General features: G+C 47.4%; 2 protein-coding genes across 2 annotated transcripts; one reads left to right on the top strand and one right to left on the bottom strand.

The window, feature by feature from the left end:
* Positions 1 to 2843: 2843 nt before the first annotated feature.
* Positions 2844 to 7838, bottom strand: KIAA2013 (KIAA2013 ortholog). The gene is made up of 3 exons (XM_051786596.1): positions 6794 to 7838; positions 5269 to 6122; positions 2844 to 3840 (listed from the first exon to the last, which is right to left on the bottom strand). The coding sequence occupies exons 1-3, from the start codon at positions 7755 to 7757 to the stop codon at positions 3814 to 3816; spliced, it is 1845 nt and encodes a 614-aa protein (XP_051642556.1). The 5' UTR covers positions 7758 to 7838; the 3' UTR covers positions 2844 to 3813.
* A 2575-nt stretch (positions 7839 to 10413) lies between these two features.
* PLOD1 (procollagen-lysine,2-oxoglutarate 5-dioxygenase 1) lies at positions 10414 to 26253 on the top strand. The gene is made up of 19 exons (XM_051786595.1): positions 10414 to 10707; positions 14394 to 14485; positions 15034 to 15170; positions 15787 to 15950; positions 16172 to 16284; positions 17560 to 17623; positions 18282 to 18379; positions 18705 to 18806; positions 18910 to 19041; positions 19415 to 19536; positions 20220 to 20324; positions 20776 to 20901; positions 21672 to 21813; positions 22312 to 22425; positions 22699 to 22764; positions 23096 to 23200; positions 23576 to 23722; positions 24024 to 24149; positions 24420 to 26253. The coding sequence occupies exons 1-19, from the start codon at positions 10626 to 10628 to the stop codon at positions 24573 to 24575; spliced, it is 2193 nt and encodes a 730-aa protein (XP_051642555.1). The 5' UTR covers positions 10414 to 10625; the 3' UTR covers positions 24576 to 26253.
* The last annotated feature ends 232 nt before the right edge of the window (positions 26254 to 26485 follow it).

Raw genomic sequence — 26485 nt, 5'->3', positions numbered from 1 at the left:
TTTATCTCTGGGACACATGACTTACAATGCAGAGCTATTCCAGTACCAATGGAAAACTTGCATAATTGTGGGATAATTTTTTATATACACAAGTTGCTAAAAAATCCCTGTCTAGGTGGACCTTGGAGCCAGGCTATATCAACAACTTTTAGTTGCTTATTAACTGTAGCAGTTGTTTGCATTTCCATTGCCTCGAAAGTTCATCACAAAGGTGTCCTCAGAAGGAAAATGTTGAATGAATTTTTTTAAGACTTGGTGATGTGTCAGCAGTAAGTGTCTGATATATTCAGACACTGATAGATTCAGACATGTCAGCACAGTTGGATTAGTTGATCTCTAGAGGGCCCCTTCAGCCTTAATTATTGTATAATTCTGTGATTGCTTGAAATTTTATTTTGTTCTGGTTTGGGGGCTTTTTTGTGAGTGAATGGCATCTGCCACTTTGTACTGGCTGAAAAGCTGTCTCTCATCTTCTTTTCTAGATCAAGTTTCTTGTGTTCAGCACACCAGACTTCTTCAATAAACCAGACTGTGATCACTTGGAAGTGGAACGTGTTTCAAGCCATACAAAGAACCAGCTGTCCAGGATGGTGGAGAAACCCTGGTCAGGGTGGTGACTCAGACTTCATCCCTTTCCTGTTTGTGAGAGCAGTGGCACAGCCCTGGGGGAGAACAGGGCTCCTGCAGCATTGCAAATAGGATTGTTTACACCCCAAAGCAGTGAGACCTGGGACAGAACAGCGTGAGCTTGGTCATGGAAAGGAGTAAAGCATTTCCACTGAGGACAAAGCAGCAAGAGCAGGCATTTATACCCCTCCAGAGCTGCTGCTGCCACAGAAGGAAGTGTCCTAATTCTACTCTCAAGCACAGGGTGTGACTCTTGGGGATGATCCTGTGCAGGGCTAAGAGTTGGACTCCATAACCATTGTGGGTCCCTTCTAATTCAGCTTATTCTGTGATTCATTACTGACATTTGAGATCAATGACTTGATATCAACACTTACCCTTGGCTCTTTCTTCCTTTTTGTCTTCTGCTACAGGAATTTCCCATCCTCTGTCACACTTCCATCCCCCAACCCTTGAAAAACTGTTGCTGGTTATTTAAAACCCAAACATCTCTAGCCCATAAGTCAGGTCACGCCTGGGGAGCAAACTCATTAGAATGGAAACAAATATCACAACGCCAGCTTTATAACCAGAGCCGTGTTGTAAATACAGACCAAACCAGGGGCTCGAAAATGCTGAACTGAATGTGTTGTTTAATGTCAGGATTAACAAGCAGCAGAATCCCTGATTTCCACAGCTTCCATGGAGCAGTAGGTACTGCTCTGGATGGAGGACGCCTGGAGCACACATGTGGAAGGCAGAAGTATAGAATGCTTTGCTGTTTTGTCTGCCTCTCAAGAATGTATTTTCCTACCCAGACAATAGCACTTGAAAAAGCCACATTCTGAATTGCAAATTGGATCAACCAAACCCTGTTCTGGCATCTTGTATTTATTATCTGACAAAAGCAGAAACCAGGATTAACTGAGTGCAGAACTGAGATTCTAATTTTTTTTCCCCCATTAATTAGTTGGCTCTCTTCTTAGTGTCTTGAATTTACAAGCTAAACAACATTTTATGATGCCATTTAACTTCCACGCCACCATCATCTTCTCTGAATTACAACTAAAAGTATAAATTTTGGATGGTCAATCACTATTTAAACTTTCCTGCTTTACTGTGTGCTTGTAAACATGGAATTTTGTTTAGTTCTTTAAGGATTTCTGTTCACAAATAACCTTCTGCTCTCTTGCATGCTGTAAATGGAAAAACCCTGTTCTTTTCCCCTTTCTCCTTTGTGAGGGAATTCTGAAACAGTTCTTTTGTTACTGGGGGGGAGTGCTCATAAGAATCATAATGTATTTAATGTAAAACATTCTCAAAGCTGTTTTGGTTTTTTTTTTCATCATGCTTTATGTAATGATTGCTTATCCATCTTTTCCAGGCCTAGTCTAAATAGTCTTTCTTGGACTCCATGGCCATCACACTGTTGGCAGTCCTGCCAGGGAACATCAAAAGGCTCAGCCCCCAGCTGATACCACAGTGGTTTGGAAACAGCACCCTGGAAACTCTTATCATCTTCGTGCCAGATGTTCCACACAGGCTGAGCAGCTCCTGCAGGAAGAAAGAGCAGGACCTTCTGGTATGTTCTGGTATGTTCTGTTAAAGCAGAACAGCAAATGTCTCCTTCCATACACAATGTACATCTGTACAATTTATCATGGACTCTGTTGCCTCTGTTTTTATTCCCTTGCAGGGCAGTAACTCTGCTGTACCAATTAGTAAGTGGAAGTGTCTGCAGATGAGCTGCATACACTGAAATCTGATTTTCTGAGGGAGGTTTTTCATCTGAAACTAGAGAGTAACCCCCCTAAAAATTCAAAATTAAATCCTGCCCCAGCTTTCCCCTGGGAGCACCAACTGTGCCAATGTCATTATTTGCTGGATGGCCATTAAATCTGCTGCTTGATTGTTCCCTGGGACTGTTTCTGTGTTCTTAAAACTGAAGCTTGGCCTGTGTTCCTCAGGGGAGAACAAAGTTATACAGAGCAGGGAAATGGAGATGAGCATGACCCTGTGTGGTTCTGTCTCTAGTTGTGCCTTCCAAATTCCTGTTTCCAGCTTAGATCCATTTCTGTATTACTTTCCACACTGTATTCTCTCATAATCCAAGCACTTTTGCAGTCAATACTGGCCATAGATGTGACATAAGGCTCTGCTTGTTTTAACTGGGTGGGGAGCAAGGTCATGAAAGAACAGAGACAAAACCAACACAAAACTCAACCACGCTTCACCAATCAGATTAGACTGAAAGATATTTATTTAGAAACAACAGCTTTGGTATTTTAAAACCAAACAACCTTTAAATCACTAGAAAGTGGGATGTCTTCCCCTCCCCATAGCCAAAACAAATCAATGCATAAAGTCTCAGTAGGCTTAGAGTAGGAAACCTGCAGATCAGCATTTCCAAGTGTAAATCCAGAAAACAATTTCAGCAAATTGATTTTGCACTCTACAGTCATAAAGGCTGAAAAACCTGTTACCAGCACTTAGATATCCACGGATCAGTTGACTGTTACTGAAGTGGAGGCAAAATTATCAACATCCTCCCCCACCCCCCAAGCAATAAATTAAAAAATGTATACCAGAAAGGAAGTTACACTAAGGTTTTCTAGTTAACTCTCTGAAGGGAATCATCATTCTTTATTCTCCTGTAAAATTAAAAAAAAACCCAACAAAACTCAAATCAAAATATCAAAGAACTTAGTATATCTTCAAGTATGTTCACCAAATGGATTACTCTTAGGGAACTGAACAGCTTACAAGGAAAAGGAAACATCTGTTACATGAACTTCTGGCATAAACTCTTCCATCACCACACCTTCCAAGTCTCAGATTCCTGTCATAGCAAGGCACAAAAAGATTGTTGCTTTCAAAAGGTCCTTGTTCTCAGCTGCAAAATTGTCAGATGTCTTGTGCAAACAGAGGCTGAAAGCAGGACTAAGTTCACTTGGACACAGGGATGTTCCCATTCAGCTCATGGAACGGGGGGTTATTCCAACACCATCCATCTCGCTGCTACAGAGGTTCTGAGCTTCAGCTGGCTCCCACTTCTGCCCTGGTTCTGGAATCAAGTTCTGCATCACCTTCCTGTTCAGCAGGTCCACCCAGGCCGAGGCAGCAGAGTTTGCTGTCGCTCAGGGCTCTGCAGTGTCCAGGCTGGGGGTGGCTCAGCCCTGGGCTGTGGCTGTGGCGCTTCTGGGCAGTTCAGTGAGCAGAGTCAGGGACAGTCACCTGCAGCAACGGGCAACAGGTCACTTGGGAACAGGCAGAAGGCAAGTCTTGGAGATGACAAAGGCAATCAGAGAGACAACAGTGAGAGAAGGACATAATTACATAATTCCAAGGACACGTTCCAGGACACATGTCAGCTGTGTACACAACAACTGGCACCACCTCCCAACGCCTTCCTCCTTCTGCACGAGGGTTTGGATCATGATCAGAGGCTTGTAACAGCAGCTGTCTGACACACACATCTATCCTACCTCCTCCTAGGTTAGTCTGTCCAGCCACAAGCACCTCCCACTCATTCCTTCATTGGATGACAGGTATTCAGACCTGCTTGGGATCAGGTTTGATCCCCAGTGCTCACCACGACAAAGCCAGGGAGCTGACAGGGAAATTTCCAGCTCTCCTTAAACACCCCTTAGATACCAACTGTTGAGTTTAGTCTAGCACCTTCTGTCCAGCCTTAGCTATCAAAAATTGAATTTGTTTTTACCATTTGGAATAACAGGGCAATCTAAAGCTAGAACTTCTCCTCTGACAGCTCCACTTAACTATCTCCTTTTTATTTCCTTTTTTTTTTTCAAACACAAGCTACATTTAACTGTTCAGCCCTTAGGAGGGGAAGCCTCTGAACAGCACAAGGGAGCTCACACAGCAAATCCAGTCTGGTCTTGCATTTCTACTCTGTATCAACACACAGCCAGAAAGTCCCAGTACTAAGAGCAGAACTCACCTTCTATTCTCTAGTTTTTACTAGCAACTAAGTTTTCTAAGGCAACTCTAAGCAATAATTTCAAAATCTTTACACCCAAATGAGATGCAGTAGAGCTTGAAGCCAGAGCCTCCAACTCACAGTAAAAAGCACTCAGTACTTTCCTTAATTTTGTCTGAATGGAAGAAACACCAACTCAGCACCTGCCCCAAACAATGGTGGTAAATGTGGTTTGATGGAGGACTGCACAGTGTCTGTAAATCCATGAACATGGACCAGGAGTCCCAAAAGTCAGAACACCAGCCTGCATTTGGGTGTTGCAGTGTGACACGTCACCCATTCAGACCAGGTGTGACATCTCCACACAGCAGCTCTCACAAGCTTTCTGGTATTGCAGAACAAGAAACATCATCTCCTGACATTCCTGGCTTAGAAACAAGCAATGATGTATGGAAAAAGGACAGAAAGCTGTGTCTGCCTCCACCTGCAGCCTTACAAATGTCTAAGGACAGATGATGAGTTCATGTCTGCTAATATTTATAATCCCTGCTGCTCCAATCCCTGCCCTATTCCCTCCCCTTGCAAGAAGAGGTCACAGGTTGCTTGTTGCAAGAGAGACTGAAAATCCTCACAGTCCAAGACAGACCCTGCCCAGGCACAGCTGACAGAACACCAGGCTGACAACACTCAGTGGACAGCAGCCAAAAGCAGCAGCCTTATACCTTACTCCTGAAGAGTGGCTTGGCTCCAGGCCCACAATATTCGTTGTAGATGAGTTTGAACAGAAACAAGTGAAACAAAGTGATTAAGGAGGCCACACTGAACCAGAACAGGAAGGGCAAGCCCGGGTATTGCTTGGCCATGTGCTCCTCATGAGCCAGGATAGCTTTTAGGTGGAGTGTGTGTCTCAGGTCCTGCAGGTGGACCAGGTCTGTGGATATATAAAGCAGGGGTGTGATGGGCTGGGTGACCATGACGGGGAAGGTGTGGCCCCGCGCCTCCGAGGTGAGCTCCACGGGCTCGTTCATGCAGCCTGCCTCACAGGCATACAGCCTCACTGGCTTCTCCTGCAACTTCACTGACACGTGCAGGAAGGGCTTCCCTTCGGCATCCAGCAGCACAGCCAGGTTGATCAAGTCCTTGTTGTAATGGATCCCACGTAAGGAGTAGCTGTTGTGAAGCACATCGGGGTCAGCCTGGAACTGGAGATGGTTCTCCGTGAACTGCAGCCCCCCGAAGCTCAGCACCATCCCCTGCATGAGCCCGTGCACTCCAGCTGCCACCAGGCCCTTGCAGCCCCGTTTCTGGAGGGTCAGCTTCCACAGGTCTGAGAGCTGCAGGATCTGGGGGACGCTGGTGAGCCTGGCTGGCCACAGGTTCTGGGCGTGCATGGTGGCGTGGCCGCTGAAGCAGTGGTCAGCATAGTTCAGGCTGCCCTCCATCCTCTCCCTGTCCTCAGCACTGATCAGGGGGTCCAGCAGGGGGGCTGGCATGGTGGACAGCACGTAGTACAGGGTCATGTTGACAGTCTCACTGGATGGGGTGTGAGCATCCGTGATCTTCCTCATTTCAATCCCTGGAACGAAAGGAAAACAAGGCATTAACCAGGAGGAAAAGAAGATCAAATGTGCACATTGCCCAGGTGTTCTTTATGACATCTAATAAACCTTTGTCCATAAAACACTGCAGTGAAATGTCTCCTTGTATTTGTCTAAGAAGACAAATCATTCTCTCCGCTACTTGGAGTTTGAAAGCCAAGCTTTCCTACAGACAAAGCTACTCTTACACACAGATGTCACCATGACTCTGCAAGAATGATCTGTCAAAGGAAAATCTCTTTCTACTGGCTATAAAATAGCAAGTTCTGCATTACTTGGGCAACGAGGCCATTAAAATCTTACAAAACCATCCTTGAAATCTTAGGAAAAACCAACCTTGTCCTGTTAAGGACAGTCCTTAACTTCCACGCAGAAATCTGTCTTTTTACTGTCACTAAAGGTCAACTCTATTTTCCAACTGACAAATCAGTGAAGTTACTGAAGCCATGGAAGGCAGCACACCCAGAGTTATGATCAGAAATGTTCTTCCATCACTTCCTTTGTGCAGTCAGGTGTCCTCCACATCGTAAAGCATGCTGGATTACAAACTGTTTCAACAACCCCTGAGGAAGAGTGGAGCCCCTGGAGCCCTTACAGGTCATTGAGCTTTCAGCCACTCTCTGTGGAAGCTGAGCATCACCTTCCTTACCTGAAATGAACAGGTCAGACCAGGTCTGCTGGTGCTCCTGGAAAAGATCTTCCACCCCCATCTGCATCACCTCCAGCATCTCTTTCCTGGCCGCCTCCCTCAGCCTGCCCAAGGTCTCCTCCAGCCGGGCGGGCTCGGTGGGCTCCGAGGTGTGCACCACGGACAGCACCGTCTCGTCGAAGTGCGACTTGGGCGCGACCTGCAGGCGGCTCACGAGCTTCTGGGCCGCCACCACCACCAGCACCGCCTTGTTACCGCCGGGCAGCGCCAGGCGGCCCGAGGAGAGCACGAACTGCCGCTCCCCCGCCTTCTCCAGGCTGCCGGAGAACCGCCCGCCGGGCGCCGGGGGCGAGGAGGCCTCAAAGGCGACCACTCTGTCCGTGGGGTTGGCGATGCGGAGGCGCTGCAGGTAGAGGTGCGGGCGGCCCCGGTGGGCCACCACGTCCTCCCGCACCGTCACGCAGTCCCCGGGCCCCGCGCCGGGCCCGGTGTGAACGCACCGCACCGCCCGCACCGCCCCGTCCCGCAGCGCCGCCAGCGCCGCCCGCGCCTCGCCGCGCCCGCCCAGCGCCCGCAGCCGCACCAGCGCAGGGTACTCGGTGGCGAGCGCGGGGCCCGCCGGGGCCCCCGCCGGCCTCACCCAGAGGCGCCCCGCGGTCACATCCAGCAGCACCCACCCGTTGCCCGCCAGCGCAGGCCCCGCGGTGCCCTCGCCCCCCGCCGCGTCCTCGGGCAGCGGCAGCGCATCCCCGCGCTGGGTCTGCGCCCGCCAGGCGCCCGCGGCCGCCTGCAGGCACAGCGCGGCCGCCCCGCTCGGCTCGGCCCCGCGCCCCGCGCCCCGCGCCCGCCCCGCCAGCAGGTACCAGTAGGCGACCAGCAGCACCACCACCAGCAGCAGCAGGCGCCGCGCCCAGCTGCTGGACAGCAGCCCCGGCAGCCCCTTGAGGCGCTGCTGCAGCCACATGGGGAGCCCCGGCGGGGAGCGCCGGCCCCGCCGCTCCGGCCCTAGGCCGCCATCGCCGCCGCGCTTGGCGGCGCTTTTGCGGCGCTTTGCGACGGCCGCGCGCGCCGCCCCCTCGGGGCGGGCGGGGAGGGGAGAGAGACCCGGCCCGGCCCTACCGGGACCCCCCCGGCCCCGGGACCCCCCGGCCCTGAGCCCTCCCGGCTCCGGGGCCTCTGTCAGCTCCCGACCCCGCCGGCTGCCGACCCGCCGGCTCCGACTCACTCAGTTCCGGGACCCCCCCCGGGTTCCGACCCGCCCGGCTCCGGGAGCCCCCCGGGACCGGGACTCTCTGGCTCTGACCCGCCCTGTCTCCAGCCCCCCTCAGCACCGGGGTGCCCCCCCTGTCTCCCAACCCCGCCGGCTCCTGGAGCCCCGGCACCGGGAACCCTTCCCCGCTCCGGGTATCCCCCGGTCCCGGATTTCCTCCCCTGCCCCGCTCCCGGTGCGATGTCCGCGGGTGTCCTCGGGCAGCTCCAGCCCAGGGCTGATGGTTCTGTGTTCTGCGTCTCCGCCCGGGTCACTGCACCGATGGAAAAGGCCTGGAGGGGATTTCCGTAATTCCAGTGTCATTCACTGCCGTTACCACGGCAGAGACCGTGCGGGAAAGCGAGTCATGTTCTAACACACCCTGTAGTAAATAGAGGAACAAACTTAGTGACGCGACTGAGATGTGCACGGGAAAGCTTTGTATCCCGCGCAGCGCTCCGGAGACACAAGAACACACACAGTTTCGAGCAAGTCAGACAAACACTGTGACTTAAAACTATGAAATTCTCGACCAGGTTGAGCCAGTGAACCAGCTCAGTGAAGGGAACCGACGAGACACATTCTTCATTTATTCCTGCAAATGAATATTTGAATGAATGCAAATGAATATTCCTGCAAAATGCTGTTTGATTTTGGAAGGAGCTCTGGAATCCCAAAAGGGTGGGTGAGACTCCATCCCCTGCGGGTTTCGGTGGGGCTGGTGCTGCCTCAGAAGCCCCGGTGTGTTTTGAGGCTGCACGAAAAACGGAGCTCTGAGCCTTCCAGTTTTTAGGAAGTTGCTGCTCCGCCTGGAGCACGTGTTGCACGTACTCATGGAACATCTGCACTGGCAGCTGGCTCTGTTTAAAAAGACAGGCACCGACTGCAGCCAGAGAGCACAGAGCAGTGCAAACACAGAGGGGGGAAATGAAATGTGCTCGCTGGGCTGGCAGAGTTGCAGAATGCAAACAGAGCTGTCACACAGCGACGGGCTGGGTACAGCAGCACAAACAATGAGGCATTCATGATTTCCAGTGTGCAAAACCGCTTTGGTTTCAGACTGGAGAGATTTAACTTCTTCAAAATGAGAAACTTGCAATTTTAAAAACCCGTGTTGAGTCCCAGCTCTCAGTCTGAGGTCTGAAGGGAAAGTGCTGAGCATCTTTGCTGTGGCTCCTGGCTTAAAGTGTTGAAGCTGCTACAGATTTATCAGGGCCTGCAAAGTACTGAAGAAATCTAAAGTGAAAATCTGGGTTTTTTCTTTTCTTTCCTTTTTTTTTTTTTTAAATTAAACAAAAATTATTTAGAGAAACTGGCAGCTTCGCAAAAGGAAGTGTCCTGAAATCACTATTTTAGAGAGAACTAGTATTTCCTTGGGTTGTTGCCTGTAGTACATCACTTGAGCACGAGACCTGTTCTGTTTTCCTGGTAATTATGAGGGGATTACTACTTCAGGGAAAGGGAATGGAAGGAAAAGTGCTTTGAACACACCCAAGAATATTTCCAGTGAACAAATTGTAATGGCAGTTCTTCGGGATGATGCTGTTATGAAGCACAGAGAATATTCATTAGCTACAATCTGGCCTTTCTAGTGTGCTTTATTTTTTCTCCTCTAAGAACATACCTTCTTGGGTTTGTTTTGAAAATCCAAATCCTGTGATATCTGTGATTTCTGTTAATTTAAAGAGCTGGTTTGCTGACAGGCCTCATGTAAGGTCTGTGTCAGTGGTAGATCCTCAGGCTTTAAAGGGTTTCCCTACATCTAAACCTTACACTCACAGAAGTGTAAAAGCGACCCTAAAGCAAATGTTAAAAAAAGTGTAATTTTTTAAGATGGGATTATTTGCCCGTTCTCAAATATTGGCAGAATGAACTAGAAAAAGATGCCTAGATAAGTCATCAGGGCTAGAGCAAGAAAACCCAGCACAAGGCCACAGAGACAAATGTAAGACTTAAAGACCTGTACACGGCCAGAGAAAACCAGTCAGTGCAGGGAACAAAACCACTGCAGGTTCTGTGTTCACCAAGGAAATATGGGAGGCAACAGGTGGGAAGAAGGTGAGAAGGTGATATTTAATAAGGCTTCCAGTTTCCAGAGCTGTGCATAACGTTACAATCCACTCCTGGTCTGCTTTTCCTACGTAAATGCCCATGTCAGCCCAGCTGCAGCCCAGCACCAGCTGAAGCTGCCCAGAGAGTGACTGACCCCTCTCCTCCTACGCCTTTGCTCGGTGCCCGATTCTTCCCCGGCGTCCCACGGCCGGGGTGCCCCGCACGCCGCCCGGGTAAAGCCCCGGAGCTGCGGGATCAAGCCCCGGAGCTCCACGTCCCGGTGCTCCCTCTCCGCCCCCGCTCCCGGCCCGGCCCCAGCCGCCCGCCCGCCTCTCGCGGGGGCCGGGGCGGCCCGGGAGGAGGAGCCGCCTCCTCCCGCTTCCTCCGCCCGTCCCCGCCGGGCGGGTCTGGTGCGTGGCACAGCTCCGCCAGCCCCGGAGCCTCCCGGAGCCGCCCGCTCCGTCCCGCAGGCATCGCCCGCGCTCCGTGTGGGGGCTCCCGGCGCGGGGTCCGGCCGGGAAAGTCGCTTCCATGGTTGTCCCGGCGGTGCTGCTGCCCTGGGCGGTGCTGGCGCTGCTCGGGGCGGGGGGCGGCCGTGCCTCGCCGCAGGAAGGTAAGGGGGGCTCCGGGGGCGCGGGGGGACGGGCGGCAGGGCTGAGGGACGGGCACAGCCCCGCGGTGCCGCCCCTGTCCCGCTGTCGCAGCCCAGGCTGAGCCCCCGGGCGGCACCTCGAGCCTCCCGCGGGTCCCGAGGCAGCTCACGGCTGTGGGACACAGCCTGGCACGCCGGTTCGTCCCGGCGAAGGACTCTCAGTCCCCTGGGTTCCATCCCACCTGGGTCAGCTCTCCCTGCTTTTGGACTTAGACGGTTCAAGAATAAGGTAAAGGGAGAGCTTTAGATCCCTGACTGTCCACGCTGTGACTCAAGATCCGGGATGCTCCTAAAATAACATCAGTTGGTAGAAACTCTGGAGTAGTTGGTAGAAGGGCAGAGGATTAGGGCAGCTGCAGTGTCAGCAGCACTGACAAAGGGCTTCACGCACTGTCACTCTGCCAAGAAGTTGGGATAATTATCTCTGTCTTCATTAGAGACGTGGCAATTAGGAGGAGATTTAATCTTGTTACCTAGAATATTTCCCTTCACAGTGTGATTCTGGTATAATTACCTTTACTATATATCTATTACTTAATACAGTTACATGTATCCATGGGAGTGTTGGGAGTTCTTTAGCTATAGTGGCATCACTGAAACAAAGAATCTCTCTGTGCTGTCCTGCCTTCCTTGCACATCCCAAATCTTCCATGGTTTTGGTAAGGTTTTAGAGTGCACTAGAGCTAAAACTGAGGGCTGGGAAAGAGAATGAGGCATGTTGGTTAGGAAGAGGGATTTAGAATTAACTGCTTTCTGAACTCATCACTTCTGGTGTGACTCAAAGAAAAAAATGCCTCACCTTTGTCGTGCCTCAGCTTCCCCAGAGTAACGTGAGAGTAATGATATCTGTCTGCTCTCTTGGATGTTCTTTTAGATCTTTGTAAGATCTAAAGATCTAAGCATAGTTATTTATAGTTAATTGAATCTTTAAAAAATACTTCTGTAAAGTAAATTTAATGCAGAGATTATATTATCCACTACTAAATTGTGCACTGATTTTTTTCTATTTGATCTCCATATTAATGGTGTTTTTTTGGACACCATCTTAACAGGAAGTGGCACAGTAAGATTTCCCAAAGCACAGCCTAGGGATAAATTCATTCCTTGTCCTAAAATGCAGCTGCAGCTGTGCTTTCCCTGTCAACTCAGGGCTGAAGTAAATAACTTTAAATTTATTGTTTTGTTACTGAACTTGTCACTGATTTTTAATCTTCATAAAAGCTGAGAAGTTTACACAACCTTTTCACTGTGATATTGACATCAGAGTTCCTGTTCTAGTGCTTTGTCCCTACAGGATACTTTTCATCTATAGAGCTCTAAAACCCTCACAAAAGTGGTAAATATCTTCTATTATTGTTCCACACATGGAAAAACAGAGGGAGAGCTGGATTGGCTCCTTGTTGCATAGTAGAGTGCAAATCCCCTGGTTCTTAAACCAATGCTTGCTTCTTTAACCACCCTGTGTTTGTATGTTGCATCCATCCCATTATTAAATGTATTTATATGATTTTTAGTTGTCAACATGGCCCAGGGAGCCTTTGGGCCCAGGAGGCCCAGCTTAGCTCAACAGGCTGCCATTTCTACATATGGAAAGTGACTGTGACATGGGAAATTGGGAAGTATCACTCTGATTTAGGGTGTTTTAAAAAGCCTGCACGTGATACCGAAAGTAAAAAGCTTTACTGTTCTGTCCCTGGCAGTACCCATCAGCTGCACCAGTGTTCAGCAAAATCTTTGGGAAAGATAAAAAAGGGTTAAAGGAGAAGGAGTGGAGGCAGCATAGCTCAGCACAAGCTTCCAGTGCTGGGCTGAAGGAATGTCTCTGGGGATGGAAAGCTCTCGCTACTACAGAGTTCTCAGAACAGAGACTGAGCTTAGTGTCTCTCGGAGTCCTACCCCACAGACCAGGAATGAGAAGGGAATCTGTAACCTGGAGTTCTGCTGGGGATGATAATTGTCTGTGCTGGCTTTTAGTGCTTCTCCAACTTCACAAACTGCACGGAGGGACCTTTTCTGCCTTGGAAATAGGACACCACTTCCTGTGCATCTGTGCAGCCTTTAGTCATGTCCAGCAAACTTCTGGCAGTCAGATCATAAACAGTGTGTGGCTTTCTCGGGGTGGCAGCCTGAAAATGAATTAGTGATTTATTTAATGTGAGATGCCTGAGATTTGGGGCTGAAATAATTGCATAGCAGTCAGAGTTCTGTCGTTCCTGTTCCTTCTTTTATCATTATCATATGCTTTCTCCCCTCAGGTGCTAGAATTTAAGGTTTGCCTTGACATTCCTGTCTGGCAAGCCCATGTTTTCCCCCCTTTTCCTTGGCAGTATGATCCTCACCTTCTCAGAAGCCATGAGCTCGGAGCTCTCATAAAGCTGCTGTGGCTTTCTGCATGGCTAGAAACTGTAATGGCTTTAACATATTCCTTGAGGACATACATATTTTACTCATTTGTTTGCACCCTCTGACAGAGACTGGAGCGTGCTGGAGGAGCTGGATTAGGAATGCACTTCATGTGTCTGAAAATGTGCCTTTAAATCTGCACCAGTTCAGGATTCCTGTTCTTTTATTTGTCACTTCCTTTGTGAGCATGTCTAACAAAATACAATTAGAGCTGACCTATTGACTGTTTTCAATCTCCTCTCTTTTTATTCTGATGCAGGTACAGGATTGGGAGAATATCCTCTTTCTTCTTAATGTGGAGTCTTACACTTATTTTTCACTTTTGCTGCCTTTCCCAGGTCCATCTGTAACTCCAGCTCCTAGATCCTTCCTCTGTAAGGCCAGACAGAATATCAGTTTGGGTACATTAGGAAGATACATCTGGTACATCCATTGAAAAAAATCATTGTTCCAAAAAGAGCCTGCTGAGGCCAAGAAAATGTGCTTTCAGTTTTTCCTGGTATTTTTTGATGTTTAAATCGGATAGCCAGGATTTGCATTTAAGCACGTTTCCAGAGCCTATACAAATTCCTACTTCAGCAAAACTGTTAGAGTGAAGCATAGCATTTTCATCATTGCAATGGGGAAACCAGAACTTCCCCATAAAAATCATATTCCAGTGGTACCACAGACAAACTTCTGAAAGAGAACTTCAGGATTTCGCTTTGTCATTTTTAAGGGACTGGAAATAAAAAGCAAGTTTGGGAGGAGAATGCAAATGAAAGTTATAGCACAATTAAATTCACATTGAATATGTATGAAAAACTCTGGAAAACACCTCAGGAATGCAGTAGAAAGTAGGAGCTGCCATATAGAGGGAATAATAACATTCAGGACTAATTTTGGTTTTCCCTACACCCAGTCAATGCTGAGTGACAAAAAAGCAGCTCTGTGGGGAACAGGAAACCAATACTGCACTAAATGGATGCCTTCCAAATGGGCATTCTGTAGTAGTTCTATTTTTTATCTTCAACTTTAATTTCCTTCATACTCTGTGTGAGAGAAGAGAATTGTAGCTTTCACTAGCAGGGCAAGAAACCACTTACTACTTTTTATTTTCTTTTTCTAGCTCCTGACTCAGGCAGTGAAATTGTATCTTTCCATAATCTCTTGTTTTATACCCAGGATCAAGTTAGGTGTGAAACAGCTGGTTGTGAAAACAACACAAGCTGAATGTGTCTCTTTGTGCTTTCCCCCTTGTGCAGAAAACCTGCTGGTTCTGACTGTTGCCACCAAGCAGACTGAGGGGTTCCAACGCTTCAGAAGATCAGCCCAGTTCTTCAACTACAAAGTCCAGGTGATGTCGAGGTGGTTGGTCAAAGGGAATTTTGAATTGTGGAAATGGATAAGGCCTGGCCATAAAATGATTAAAAGCTCAGGAGAGGACACACCTACTGAACTGGCTGAAAAACACTGTGACTGGGGCATTTCTGCAGCAGTCTGTTATTCCATCCTGAGTGCTGGCTTGGGATGAGATCCATAACTCTGCTCAAGGGAGCCCCATGGCACTTTTCCATTATTCTGCCAAAACACACTGTACAGAACGTGCTCCTGTCCCTGTGGCTCAGAGTGCTTTGTTGTTGTGCTACGTGTTACTCTGCCTGGCCAGCCCAGAGAGTGGATCAAAAGCTGATATATATATATATATATATATATATATATATATATATATATATATATATATATATATATATATATATATATATATGTCTATAGTCCATTTGTCCTGGGGCTGTTATTTTTGCTGTGATTTGCACAGTTATCAGGACTGGTCAGGTTGGGGGTTCTGGTCCTTTCCTGTGAGCACTGCCCTGTTCAGGTGACCCTGTACCTGTCGTTGTGTAGGTGCTGGGGCTGGATGAGGAGTGGCAGGGTGGAGATGACCAGAATCCAGCTGGAGGTGGGCAGAAGGTCCGTCTCCTGAAAGCAGCTCTGAAGCAGTTTGGGGATAAGGAGGACCTGATCATCCTTTTTGTAGACAGGTAATGGTTGGAAAGAACTTGCCATGGTCTGAATCATAAGGCTGTTTGGACAGGAAGTGAACTGTGAAGTAGATTGCTTTTGAAAAGTGTGTCCAGACCTCTGTTTTTTTTCCCCTTGATTTCTCTGTAGTTGCCTGAGAATCACTTAGAGCTGCATCCGTGGCACTTGGGAAGGTCTCAGCAGAATAGGCTGGTTCCAACTCTTGCCTGATAGTGTTGTACCTGATCCTGCCATGGTGGAATTTGGCTGCCTGTAACTGCAGAGAATGAGCAGACAATTCCTCTGGAACTAGGCAGGCCTTTCTTACCAGAATTATTTGTTTTATAAGATGAGGTAGGCTGCAGCACAATCCTGAGAGCCAAGAACTGGTCTGCCAGAGAAAAGTGAAGAGGAAAAAGGACAGTTTGGACTCTCAGTGTCTTTTCATATGCCCAGCGTATGAATAAGACTCTGCTTTAATTAGCTACAGTTACTTCACAAAAAAATGTAATACTGTGAAGCAGAACTAAAAGAAAGGGATTCCCAAAGAATTAGCTGTTTCTAGAAACTTTTCTCACTGACATGTTTTTCTGTCTCCATTCCTTTTTGTCCCTTTTTGTCTGCCTCCTTCTCTAGCTATGACGTGCTCTTTGCTTCGGGCCCCACAGAACTGCTGAAGAAGTTCAAACAAGCCAAGAGCAAGGTGGTTTTCTCAGCAGAGAACTACATCTACCCTGACAGAAAGTTGGAAGCCAAGTATCCTCAGGTGCGAGATGGAAAGCGCTTCCTGGGTTCTGGAGGTGAGACACAGAGCTTGCTTTCAGCTGAGAACCTCTTTCAGCTTTCTTCTCCTATTTGGCCCTTGGGAGAAGTGGTGAACAAACTAAAAACTGGTGTATCTCTGCTGCAACACAGGGTGTAGTGAGAATTCATGTGAGAGAAGTGAGAGTACAGGTATAGAGGAGTTATTCCACTTTTTGGTCATCTGGGATGAAATGCCTCTTCATTCTTATTCCCACAGGCTTCATAGGTTATGCTCCAAACCTGAAGAAGCTTGTGGAGGAGTGGAAAGGAGAGGATGATGACAGTGACCAGCTCTTCTATACAAACATCTTCTTGGATCCAGAAAAAAGAGTAGGTGTATATAGATTTTGAGAGCCTGAAAATTTGCATTCTAGCCAGTATCCCCATGTTCTGTTATTAGCAGTTTTTATCTTTAAGCTTAAAATATGAATGGGAAAAGAGATGACTTGAAATTTCCATGACTGGAAGCTCATACCAACCTCCTCCCAGGGGATGTGAAACCCCTGAGTGCAGTGCTGACTTAGAGATATCCAACCTAGCACTGAAGTACATTATAGGTAAATGCCATGTGACATCCTACAGAAGCCTGGAATGGACCCTGGAAGCAGCACTGCTATTCCAGCACCGAGTGGTGCACTGGCTGAAGCATCCAGACCCATTCTGGGTCTGCTGTCCCTGCCCAGTTGTGCATTACACAGGCCAGTGTGTCCCTGAGACACCACAAATGCACAGGAACTAAGAACTCAAACTGTAACAGCCATTTACAAACGAGAGGAAACATTTGTATTGAGGAACTGCTTTTACACTGACTAGAGAAAGAGTTGCAGTTTTTTACCAGCAGGGCTGGTAGAAAATTCAGAGCAGCTGGACTTTTTTAGTTCCCTAAATCCAAGTATGGCCTGTGATAATTTAACATGAACAGTTCCTTTAATGTTCTCATCTGCAGTTCTGGCCCTATGCCCTGCAAGGGCTGAGTAATTCCCCTGCCTTGGCACTCAGACAGTGGATGTTAGCACCCTGCTGTCCTTCCCAGTAATGGCTCTTAATGGATGCCTGCAGGGACATGGAACTCTGTTAAGTCACAGCTGCATTTTAGTCTGACCCAGTCAGAGTGTGACTTGCAGCAGGGGATAAAAACAAAGATTGCACAAGCTGGCCTTGCACCCTACTGTGCTCTGGTTTGGCACTGGTACCTGAGGCAATGCTTGGGTAACACTTGCCCTAGGGATAGATGGCAAGAAACTCTCCACAGCAGATGGTTTTGCTATCTTGGCATTCCTGTGTGTTATCTGTGGGGTTTATATAGCTGTGTGCAGGTGCACTTCATTCATATGCTGGAGATTTATTGATATACCCCCAGCAGCTCTAAAGTGCCTTCTTTATTTGCACAGTTTTTGCCTAATAGAATATATACAAATTGTTTTAGAAAATGGTGAATTGTCCCAGATTCGAGTGAAAATGATGATTATCTGGGAGTGTTTTAGATTTCAGGGCTTGGAGAGTTTGCAAATCATTATAGGAATGGGATATATCTTCGCTCAGCATGTAAAGATTGGATGCCCCCCTGTGTTCTAATTAAGGTTATTTATCTCATTATTTTAAAAGGAAAGTATCAACATCAGTCTAGACCAAAGAAGCCGGATCTTCCAAAACCTAGACGGAGCACTAGGTGAGATGGGAGAGGGAAGGTCATTTCTCCTTGGAATGAAACTGCAAATTGATACCAGAAATAAACTTGTGGCTGAAGGGATTGTATTTCAGAAATGCCTGTCCCTGCAGAATAAGCTTCAGTAAAAGCCTCTGCCAGAGTTCTGGGATTTGTTTGGAATTCCACTGTGACCAACTAGGTTCTCTCTGCAATTCCTTCTCCACTTGAGGGAATGCAGGTCAGGTTTTTCATCTTACACCTCCTTGCCACTTTGATCTCCAGGCATGTCGGATTGCATTAGCCCTGGGGATTGAAACTGGGAGGGACTTCCAGTGCAAGTAAAAACACACAACCCTGCCCAGGGCTTGCCTGTCTTTCCGCTTCAGAACCCTGCTGGAATGCCAGGGGAGGTGAGAAGCAGCCACGGGGGGCCTGGGAGCAGTCACTGATTGTAATGCAAAGATGCATCATTGTCCAATTTCCCAGCTATCCTGTTACTTCACAGAATCACTCTGAACACTTTTTTCTTCTTTCTAGTTATGGTCTGTAGCCCTTAAACTGCCTGTGCACAGTTATCCATATCCATGCTTTCATCTTTCAGTGGTTTCTCAGTAGAAATGAGGGGTTGTGCTGCTAATTATCAGTAAAAGCATTAACATGCTGGCAATGTCATTTCCAGATGAGATAGTCATGAAGTTTGAAAACTCACGAGTGAGAGCAAGAAACTTGTTATATGACACCCTGCCTGTGGTGATTCATGGAAATGGACCCACCAAGGTAAGTGGACCTCTTGAGAGAAAGATTTGGTCTGTGTTTGTTGCAAAGTGACCCTTTAGGCTTGATGGATCTGGTTACTGTCTTCACATTTATTGACTGTCCCTGTGTCCACTTGTATTTGAGAAATAATAAGTGGTCCAGGTCCATGGCAGGTCCAGGTCTGGTTCAAAGACCCATGTGTAGTTGGACCCTCGGGCTGTGGTGCTTCAGATTCTTTAGTTCCCAGAGAAGGTAAATGGAGCTGAAATGTGATTTTACAGTGGGGTTGCACACAAAGAAACTCCCCTGCCCCGTAATACAAAATATTGCAAATTGCCTTTTGCAGCTGCAGCTGAACTACCTGGGAAACTACATTCCTCAAGTATGGACATTTGAGACTGGCTGCACTGTGTGTGATGAAGGCCTGCGAAGCCTCACAGGGTTTAAGGTAAGGCTTGATGTGTCTGTTCAAAGCTTTAAAGACAAGTCTTAAAATGGGATCTGATGTGGAACTCGAGTCACCACTTCTCTCCTCTCCTCTCTGAATGCAGGATGAGGCATTGCCAATGATCCTGATTGGCATTTTCATCGAGCAGCCCACCCCATTCCTCTCCCAGTTTTTCTTACGTCTTCGTAACCTCCATTACCCGAAGCAACGAATCCAGCTCTTCATTCACAACAGTGTAAGTGAAGATGGCCTGTGATGGTCTTAGCAAATGTAGGGAAAATGTACACCTTCCCTGTACTCTAGGCACCTTTGCAACCTTGGGCTAGACTTAGTGCCATGGTCTAGTAACCACGGTGGTGGTGGATCAAGGGTTGGACTTGATGATCTCAGAGGTCCCTTCCAACCTGGCTGATTCTGTGATTCTATAATTCCAGCCTCTGTAAGCCCAGTAGTTATCTACAATGGCACCTATAAGATAGCTCTGTCCAGCTGTAAAGATATGGAAGTGGGAAGAGCTGTTGCCCATCTGGTTTGGCATTTTCAAGAACAGGAGGCTGAGTGGCCTGGGATGAGCCCATCTTACCCATTTTTCCTTATTTTTGGCATAGGAGGAACATCACTTGATGGAGGTGGACTCTTTTGTAGAAGAGCATGGCAAAGAATATCTCTCTGTCAAGGTGATGGGGCCAGATGATGAGGTGGAGAACGCTGAGGCACGTAACTTGGGCATGTAAGTGAAGAGGCCACATGTGATGGCTGGCAGAGTCAGCCCCTGTCCAAACTAAGACATTTGTTTTTTTTCTGAGGATCATCCCTGTCAAGTGATTGCTTTTCTTTTTTTCAGTCCCCCTTTTCTTTCAGTTTTTCTAGCACTAACTCCCATGCCCTTACATATTGGGAAAAAAAAGTCAACTTTGATACCAGCTTTATCTCTCCACTTTCAGAGACTAAGTTCTCACTGGTCCTTTGCTCTGGCAGAAGGATAATCCTGTACCTCCCACATGTCATCTACATGCCCAGCCATAGATCACAAACAATATGCACTTGTATCTCTGGAGAGAAGGAGTGTAGTAGTAAAACTAAGAGCTAGTGGAAGAGTATCTCCCTGTCTGTGACCAGGAGATGTTGGAGCTCTGGTGTGGATTTGTGCCAACTGTAAATGGGAACCTCTCCAGTTTGTGCTGAGGAAACAGTTTGGTAAATGTGATTTTGGCTGTGTGTTTGTCTGCTGCTGGATACTGAATCTGATGTGCTTGTGCTATGATGGTCCCCTGGGTTGTTACATTAAATTGAACTTTACTGAACACCCAGAACACCTTTAGACTACAAGGTGAAGGAATTCCTGTGTTCTGTCCCTTGTCTTGCTCTGTTTTAAGAGGATTTTGGTGTGACTTTTCTCTTCTCTGGCTGTAGGGATTTGTGCAGGAATGATCCTGACTGTGACTATTACTTTAGCCTGGATGCTGAGGTAGTTCTGAAGAACACAGAGACTCTGAGGATCCTGATCGAACAGAACAAGTGAGTTCTTTGGTCTGAGCAATCCTTAGTGGTCATCTCACACAAGGAATGCTGTGAACTCTTTTATCACTGAGATGTGTAAGGTACCAGGAGAACTGTGTCAGAGATGGAATGTTAGACAAACACCTCTTAGGTGTTGGGGTTTTTTTACATTGTAGTTGTAGTCCCTGGATTTTAGGCAGGGGATGTAAATCATCCTCATTTTTGTCTTTATATAGTCAGTAGAACAAATCAGATTCTAAGAGACCTGGTGCAGGGTGCAATTAGAGAGGAGACTGGGACCATACTTGCCCTTTCTTATGTGGAATTTTATTCCAACAGAGTTAAGGAAACACCAACTCTGTAAGTGAGGAAGAATATAGCTGTTACAGTCCTGTGGTTTGTAAATATTTTCCTTTTCTTCTTGTGGTAACATCCCGTCCTGCAATTCCTTTCCCTTTCATGCTGCCAGGCTGGTGATTGCCCCTCTGGTGAGCCGGCATGAGAAGCTGTGGTCCAACTTCTGGGGAGCTCTGAGCCCTGATGGATACTATGCCCGCTCAGAAGATTATGTGGATATTGTTCAAAGGCGGAGGGTGTGAGTATGCAAAGAGCTTTTCCCTGATATAATCCCTCAGATGTAAAGCTTGCTGCAGCACATGATCATCAAACTGGCTGCTGTCAAAGAACCAGAGAGCACAACTGTCTGTGTGTGTAGGAAAGGAAGTGTCTGCTCTGTGTTCTCCCTTGAGCAGAGATAATGAGATTTCTTGTGATCAGAGTAAGGATTTGAGAGTCCTGACTCTGCTGAAATCACTTCATTTTACTCATGTCATGTTTTCCCACCTATGGATTATAGTTAGTGTGACCTCTACAATCCTGTAAAGTGCTGTTTAATCTCTTTCAGATAAATCTTCATAAAATACCATGTGATCCTTGAATGGAATATTCACAAAATAGAATTGTTGATTCATTCATATTCTTGAGGGGCCTTTTTTTTTATAGGCCATTATATGTGCAATACATGCTGGCAATCAGCTTATGCACTTTTGGCCAGTTCAGTTTCTTTAAATCACTGGAAAAAATATGTTGATCTCTCTGGGAAGAGATTCAAGCCATTAATTATGTCCCCAGCAAAAGCACACAGTAGCAATTAATTGCTTTCACAGTGGACTAGCATTTGTGCAGCTTAAAAGCTCTGAGCAATATAAGCAATTTTTTTTCTGGAATGACAATCCCTGTTGGTATGGTTTCTCCCTACAGTTCTGAGTTGGCTCTTTTAGGCAAGTCTGGCTGCCATCCTGTCAAGTCCAGCAATTTCTGTCTTGGTGGTATTTCAGGTCTCACTGTGCTTTCCCTGTGTTCCAGGGGGCTCTGGAACGTTCCCTACATCAGCAGCGCTTACATGGTTAAAGCCAAGGCGCTGCGCTCGGAGCTTGACCGGGAAGATCTTTTCCACAGTGGCAAACTGGATGCTGACATGGCTTTCTGCCACAACGTTAGGAATCAGGTCAGTCCAGGAGAGAGGCTGGCAGGGAGAGCTGCATGCCACGGTGGAGGGTGCAAGATTAAGGAGTTCCAAGGCATTCAGCTCTGCCGGGCAGGGGATGGGGTGAACTGGCACTAGTCAGTGCTGGGCAGGCTTTGGAACAGTGTGGGATTTCTGTCCTGCTGTGAAACCACACGAAGGCAGGGACCACTAAATGTGGATAACATTTTTGTTCTTGGGCCTATTCAGGCCTGTTCTAAATGGAAATGACATGGTAAGAAGGAAGAACCTAACCTCACAGCAGCTATTCTGCTCTGCCTCCAGCCCTGGCTGACAAGAGACAGAATTACTGTTTCTGGCTATAGCCTTTCAGAGCTCCTCATATCCAGGGTGGAAATTTAACTGAAGGGCCACAACAGGAAGAATGAGTAAATTAACAGCTTGGAGAACTGTCAGTGCTTATATTTCACGGTGGCTCACAGAAATGCAAGGCCTTGACAGTCTTCCTCTGTCCTACAGGGAGTCTTTATGTACCTGACAAACCGGCACCAGTTCGGACACATCCTGTCCCTGGAGAATTACCAGACAACTCACCTCCACAACGACCTCTGGCAAATATTCAGCAATCCTGAGGTGAGACAACCTGCATGCTCAGCAGGCACAGCACTGTTGCATGGGAATATCTGATGATTTGCTTCACCAGCACGGGAGGTCCAGGCTTTGTAATAATGATGTCTCTCAGGTGGGATGAGGAGTGCAGTCACAGAATTTAAAGAGAGGGTGTTTATGAGATTCACAGCATCTGGATCTTCAAAGCCTGTGAATACTGCATGAGTGCCTGTCCTTTCATTGCCTCTTTAAGCAGGCCCCACAGAAATGACTGGTTTGCTTATCTTCTGTCTGCAGGACTGGAGAGAAAAATACATCCATGAAAACTACACAGCAGCTCTGAAGGGGAAATTGGTAGAAATGGTAAGAAAACATCACTCTTATCCATCACAATGGGAGATCAGCATCGGGACAGTGCTTGTATCATTACTATTGTCATTCTTGGGAAGAAGCAGTTCGGCACAGGGAGCATGACCTTGAAAGTATTTTTAGAGCCAAGTCCTTCTCCTAGAAGTACATCTCCAGCTCTCTTAAGTGGAAATGGGGCACATAAATCAGAAGACAAATTTCTATCCTCAATATTTTAGTGTCTTTCCACTTGAACTGACTCAGTCTGCACTCAGTTTAACCTTACTCCTTTTGCCTCAAGCACCTGTCCTTGTTTCTGCTGTTCTCACCTGTTTGCTTTCTGCAGCCCTGCCCAGATGTTTACTGGTTCCCCATATTCACTGACACTGCCTGTGATGAGCTGGTGGAAGAAATGGAACATTATGGCCAGTGGTCCACAGGTGACAACACGGTAAGTAAAGCAGGAACTCTTTGAGTTTTGGGTCCTGCTTTTATCTGTGCATATTTGGTGGCAGCTGTGCCTCCTATGGGAAGGCATTAGATCCCACAGTTAAACCAGGAAACTGGAGATGACACCCTAATTTTGTTCTTAAATGTGAATTAATTTTTGAGTCCTCTTTAGTGTCCTCTGAAGATACAGTGTTCAGCCTTCATGATGGCAATATCGTTTCCCTTAGGTTTTAATTATTGTCTGAAATGAGTTTTCCATCCTGCAAACTGTGATAAGTAAACATCCTATTTATTTGTAGTTACCAGAAACAAGTGCTTTTCATTCCTGAACTCCAGGATCCCCATCCTTATGGGTATTTCTGTGATTCTATTTCAGGACAGCAGAATACAAGGAGGATATGAGAATGTCCCAACTATTGACATACACATGAACCAAATTGGCTTTGAAAGAGAATGGTATAAGTTTCTTCTGGACTATATTGCACCCATCACAGAGAAACTGTACCCAGGATACTACACTAAGGTATGTGCACCTGAGCATCAAAACTGGCCAGCTTCTGATCACCTCTTCCAGTTGCAGCTTTGTGCAAAGAATCCTCTAGGAATACACATACTTTTTCCTAGTGTGGGGGGACTGACCCTGGAGTGTGACATAAGTATGAGCCTTAGGAAATGTGCAATTTCCCAGTGGCATTCTCCTGCCTGGTCGCTGCCTTTCTCCCTTAGCAGTGGAATGCAGTTTCAGTGCTACACCCTGCTCTGCAGCTCAGCAGCCAAGGACCACTACAGCCCTGTAACAGTGCCCTTTGTTCTTCTCTCCCCAGACTCAGTTTGAACTGGCCTTTGTGGTTCGCTACAAACCCGACGAGCAGCCGTCCCTGATGCCCCACCACGACGCCTCCACCTTCACCATCAACATTGCCCTGAACCGAGTTGGGATAGACTATGAGGTGAGTACCAGTGGGGCAGGAATGAAGCACAGCCTCTGGAGCAGTCCAGGCAGCTGAAAACCCTTTCCTTATCCACATCTGGCTTCTTCACACTAAGGATTGCAATTTTTGACTGGGCTAGGGTAGGAAGGAGAACTCTGAATGCATCAGAACACACAGGGGATTCTCCAAGCACCTTCTCACATTTTCAGAAGGGCTGCCAGGAGAAGGCAGAGGCCCTTTCCCTGAGGTGCTTTTTCCAAGCTGATGTGTCTCTTGTGTTCCCATCAGGGAGGAGGCTGCCGGTTCCTGCGCTACAACTGCTCCATCCGAGCTCCGCGGAAAGGATGGACCCTCATGCACCCGGGACGCCTGACCCACTACCACGAAGGGCTCCCGACCACCAAAGGGACTCGTTATATCGCAGTGTCCTTTCTTGACCCCTAGAGCATTGCTTCCCAGCAAGGACCTTTCCCTGGCCCTGCTCGCTGCTGACTCTGAGTGGAAACAGGGAATGCTGCTGAGAGTTTCTAAGGCATTGTTCAAAGGTATTTGGATATTGATTTTTAATGGTATTTTAAGACTCCACTACTGGAAGATCTCCCTCTCTGATACTGCAGGTAATATCTAGGAATATTGCTGTAGAATTGTGAAGGAGATTTTGTGCCTTCATTTTTGATTGTGCTCCTCATCCGCTGTTTCTTGGAAGTGCCATTTACTTGAACCTTCTATCACGGAGTGGTTGGCTTTAAAAAATGCTTTCCTGGACTGGAAATCCAGCTTTCTGGAGGCAAGTCACAAGCTGGAAGCCTGTTTTCATCTACAGCTATACAGGACTGGATGTTAGACAATAATTCCTGGACACTATTCCAAATACAAAGCAATCAGGGAGCTGATTCCAGCAGTCATAAGAGTTAAATGTCACACCAGATGAAAATCAGCAGTAAGAGCCTGAAGATCATCTGATTCCTTACCTCTTTGCAGTCCTTGCAAGCCTATCACAAAGTTCAAAGCAGCAGCAGTGGCAATATAGGTGCTTCTGATCAGCTGAAGGAAGGTCCTCTAATGATGCTTTACCTCTGGGATTAGACTGAAGAGATAAGACAGCCTCCCTACCTTTTGTTTCTGCAGCTAAGAGCAGCAGGGATACCCACACAAATTCAGACCATCTCAGTCTGTGAAGATCAGATCTAAGAAAGGGAAGTCTGGGAACAACTGCATCAGTCAGAAGGGCTTCACTGTGGAATTGTCTCTGTTCTTTACCATGTTAAGATTGTCAAAACCTCTGATCAATCTCTGGATAACATCCCAGAGGTCCTGGTGGTGTTTGGTGGCCTCATTCCAATTGTCAGAGATTGTTTTGGTCATTTTCTTTGATGGCCCATTCACATTAGATGTAAAGAGCTGTTCTCTGGTTCTTAGGGGAAATAATTATTCAGCGTTTCTATTATTTAAGATTGCAAACCAAAACACTCCACTGCAGACAGTTCTCCAGTGGGGTCGAGGCTGATAGAAATGAGTGGTTGGGAAGTGCTGAGAGATTGTGATGAACTAGTAAGTGTAAAAATCTACCAAGAGTAGTACCATGGTTAGAGAGGGAAGGGGAGAAACCTTTCCTGCCTGTGCCTGTGAGATCCCTGCTCTGCTTATCCCACACTGTTATGCTCTGGCTCTGCCAGACTAGTGTGTTTCACAAGCAGTAAATTCACATCATGATTGTCCTTAGGGGAAAAAAAAAATCACCTTCTCTTCACTGTCTGTGTCTGCAGCTTCTGCTGCCTGACTGTGAGGGGCAGAGCCCCTTCCTCTGGGACGGGTCACATTAATGTGGGCACAACAGCTTTACACGTGTAAGTTCGGGCAGGGAACTGCCTGCGGTTGGAATGTGCCTGAGGAAGGTGACATAGAGCTTTTCCCACCGCTTTCCATGAGCTTTTTAGGTCTGTTTTGAGGCCACACACTCAGAGGTGCCTGGGGGAGAAAAATCCAGGCGGGGCGACCGTTTGAGAAATAAAACTGTAATAAAACCTGTTAGGTGAAAGCCAGAGCTGTCTGTTACCAAACGAAGGGATTGATACGCCAAACGTTGAGATGTCCAAAAATGTGTATTATGTATTTATTCAGCAGTTGGGTTTTTGTTTGTTGTTTGTTTGGGGTTTTTTTTTCCCACTTATTTTGTTGTGTCTTTCCTCGTGCCGGTTCGGTGATCGGAGTTTTAACGAGCTGTACGAGGGGAAACTCGCATTAAAAAACCCTTTCCCGTGTCGGCGGGTTCGGTTCGGTTCCTGAGGCGGAGGGCGGGGTGTGACCGGGGCCGCCTCCGCCATGATGGCCCCGAACTACAGCTCCCGGCGTGC

Source organism: Manacus candei, unplaced genomic scaffold (genome assembly GCF_025592945.1).
Source record: "Manacus candei isolate 608988 ecotype Guabito, Panama unplaced genomic scaffold, ASM2559294v1 h1tg000022l, whole genome shotgun sequence".
NCBI lineage: Eukaryota > Metazoa > Chordata > Aves > Passeriformes > Pipridae > Manacus > Manacus candei.
Note: the sequence above shows the minus strand (reverse complement) of the source record. Positions and strands in the feature narration are given on the sequence as shown.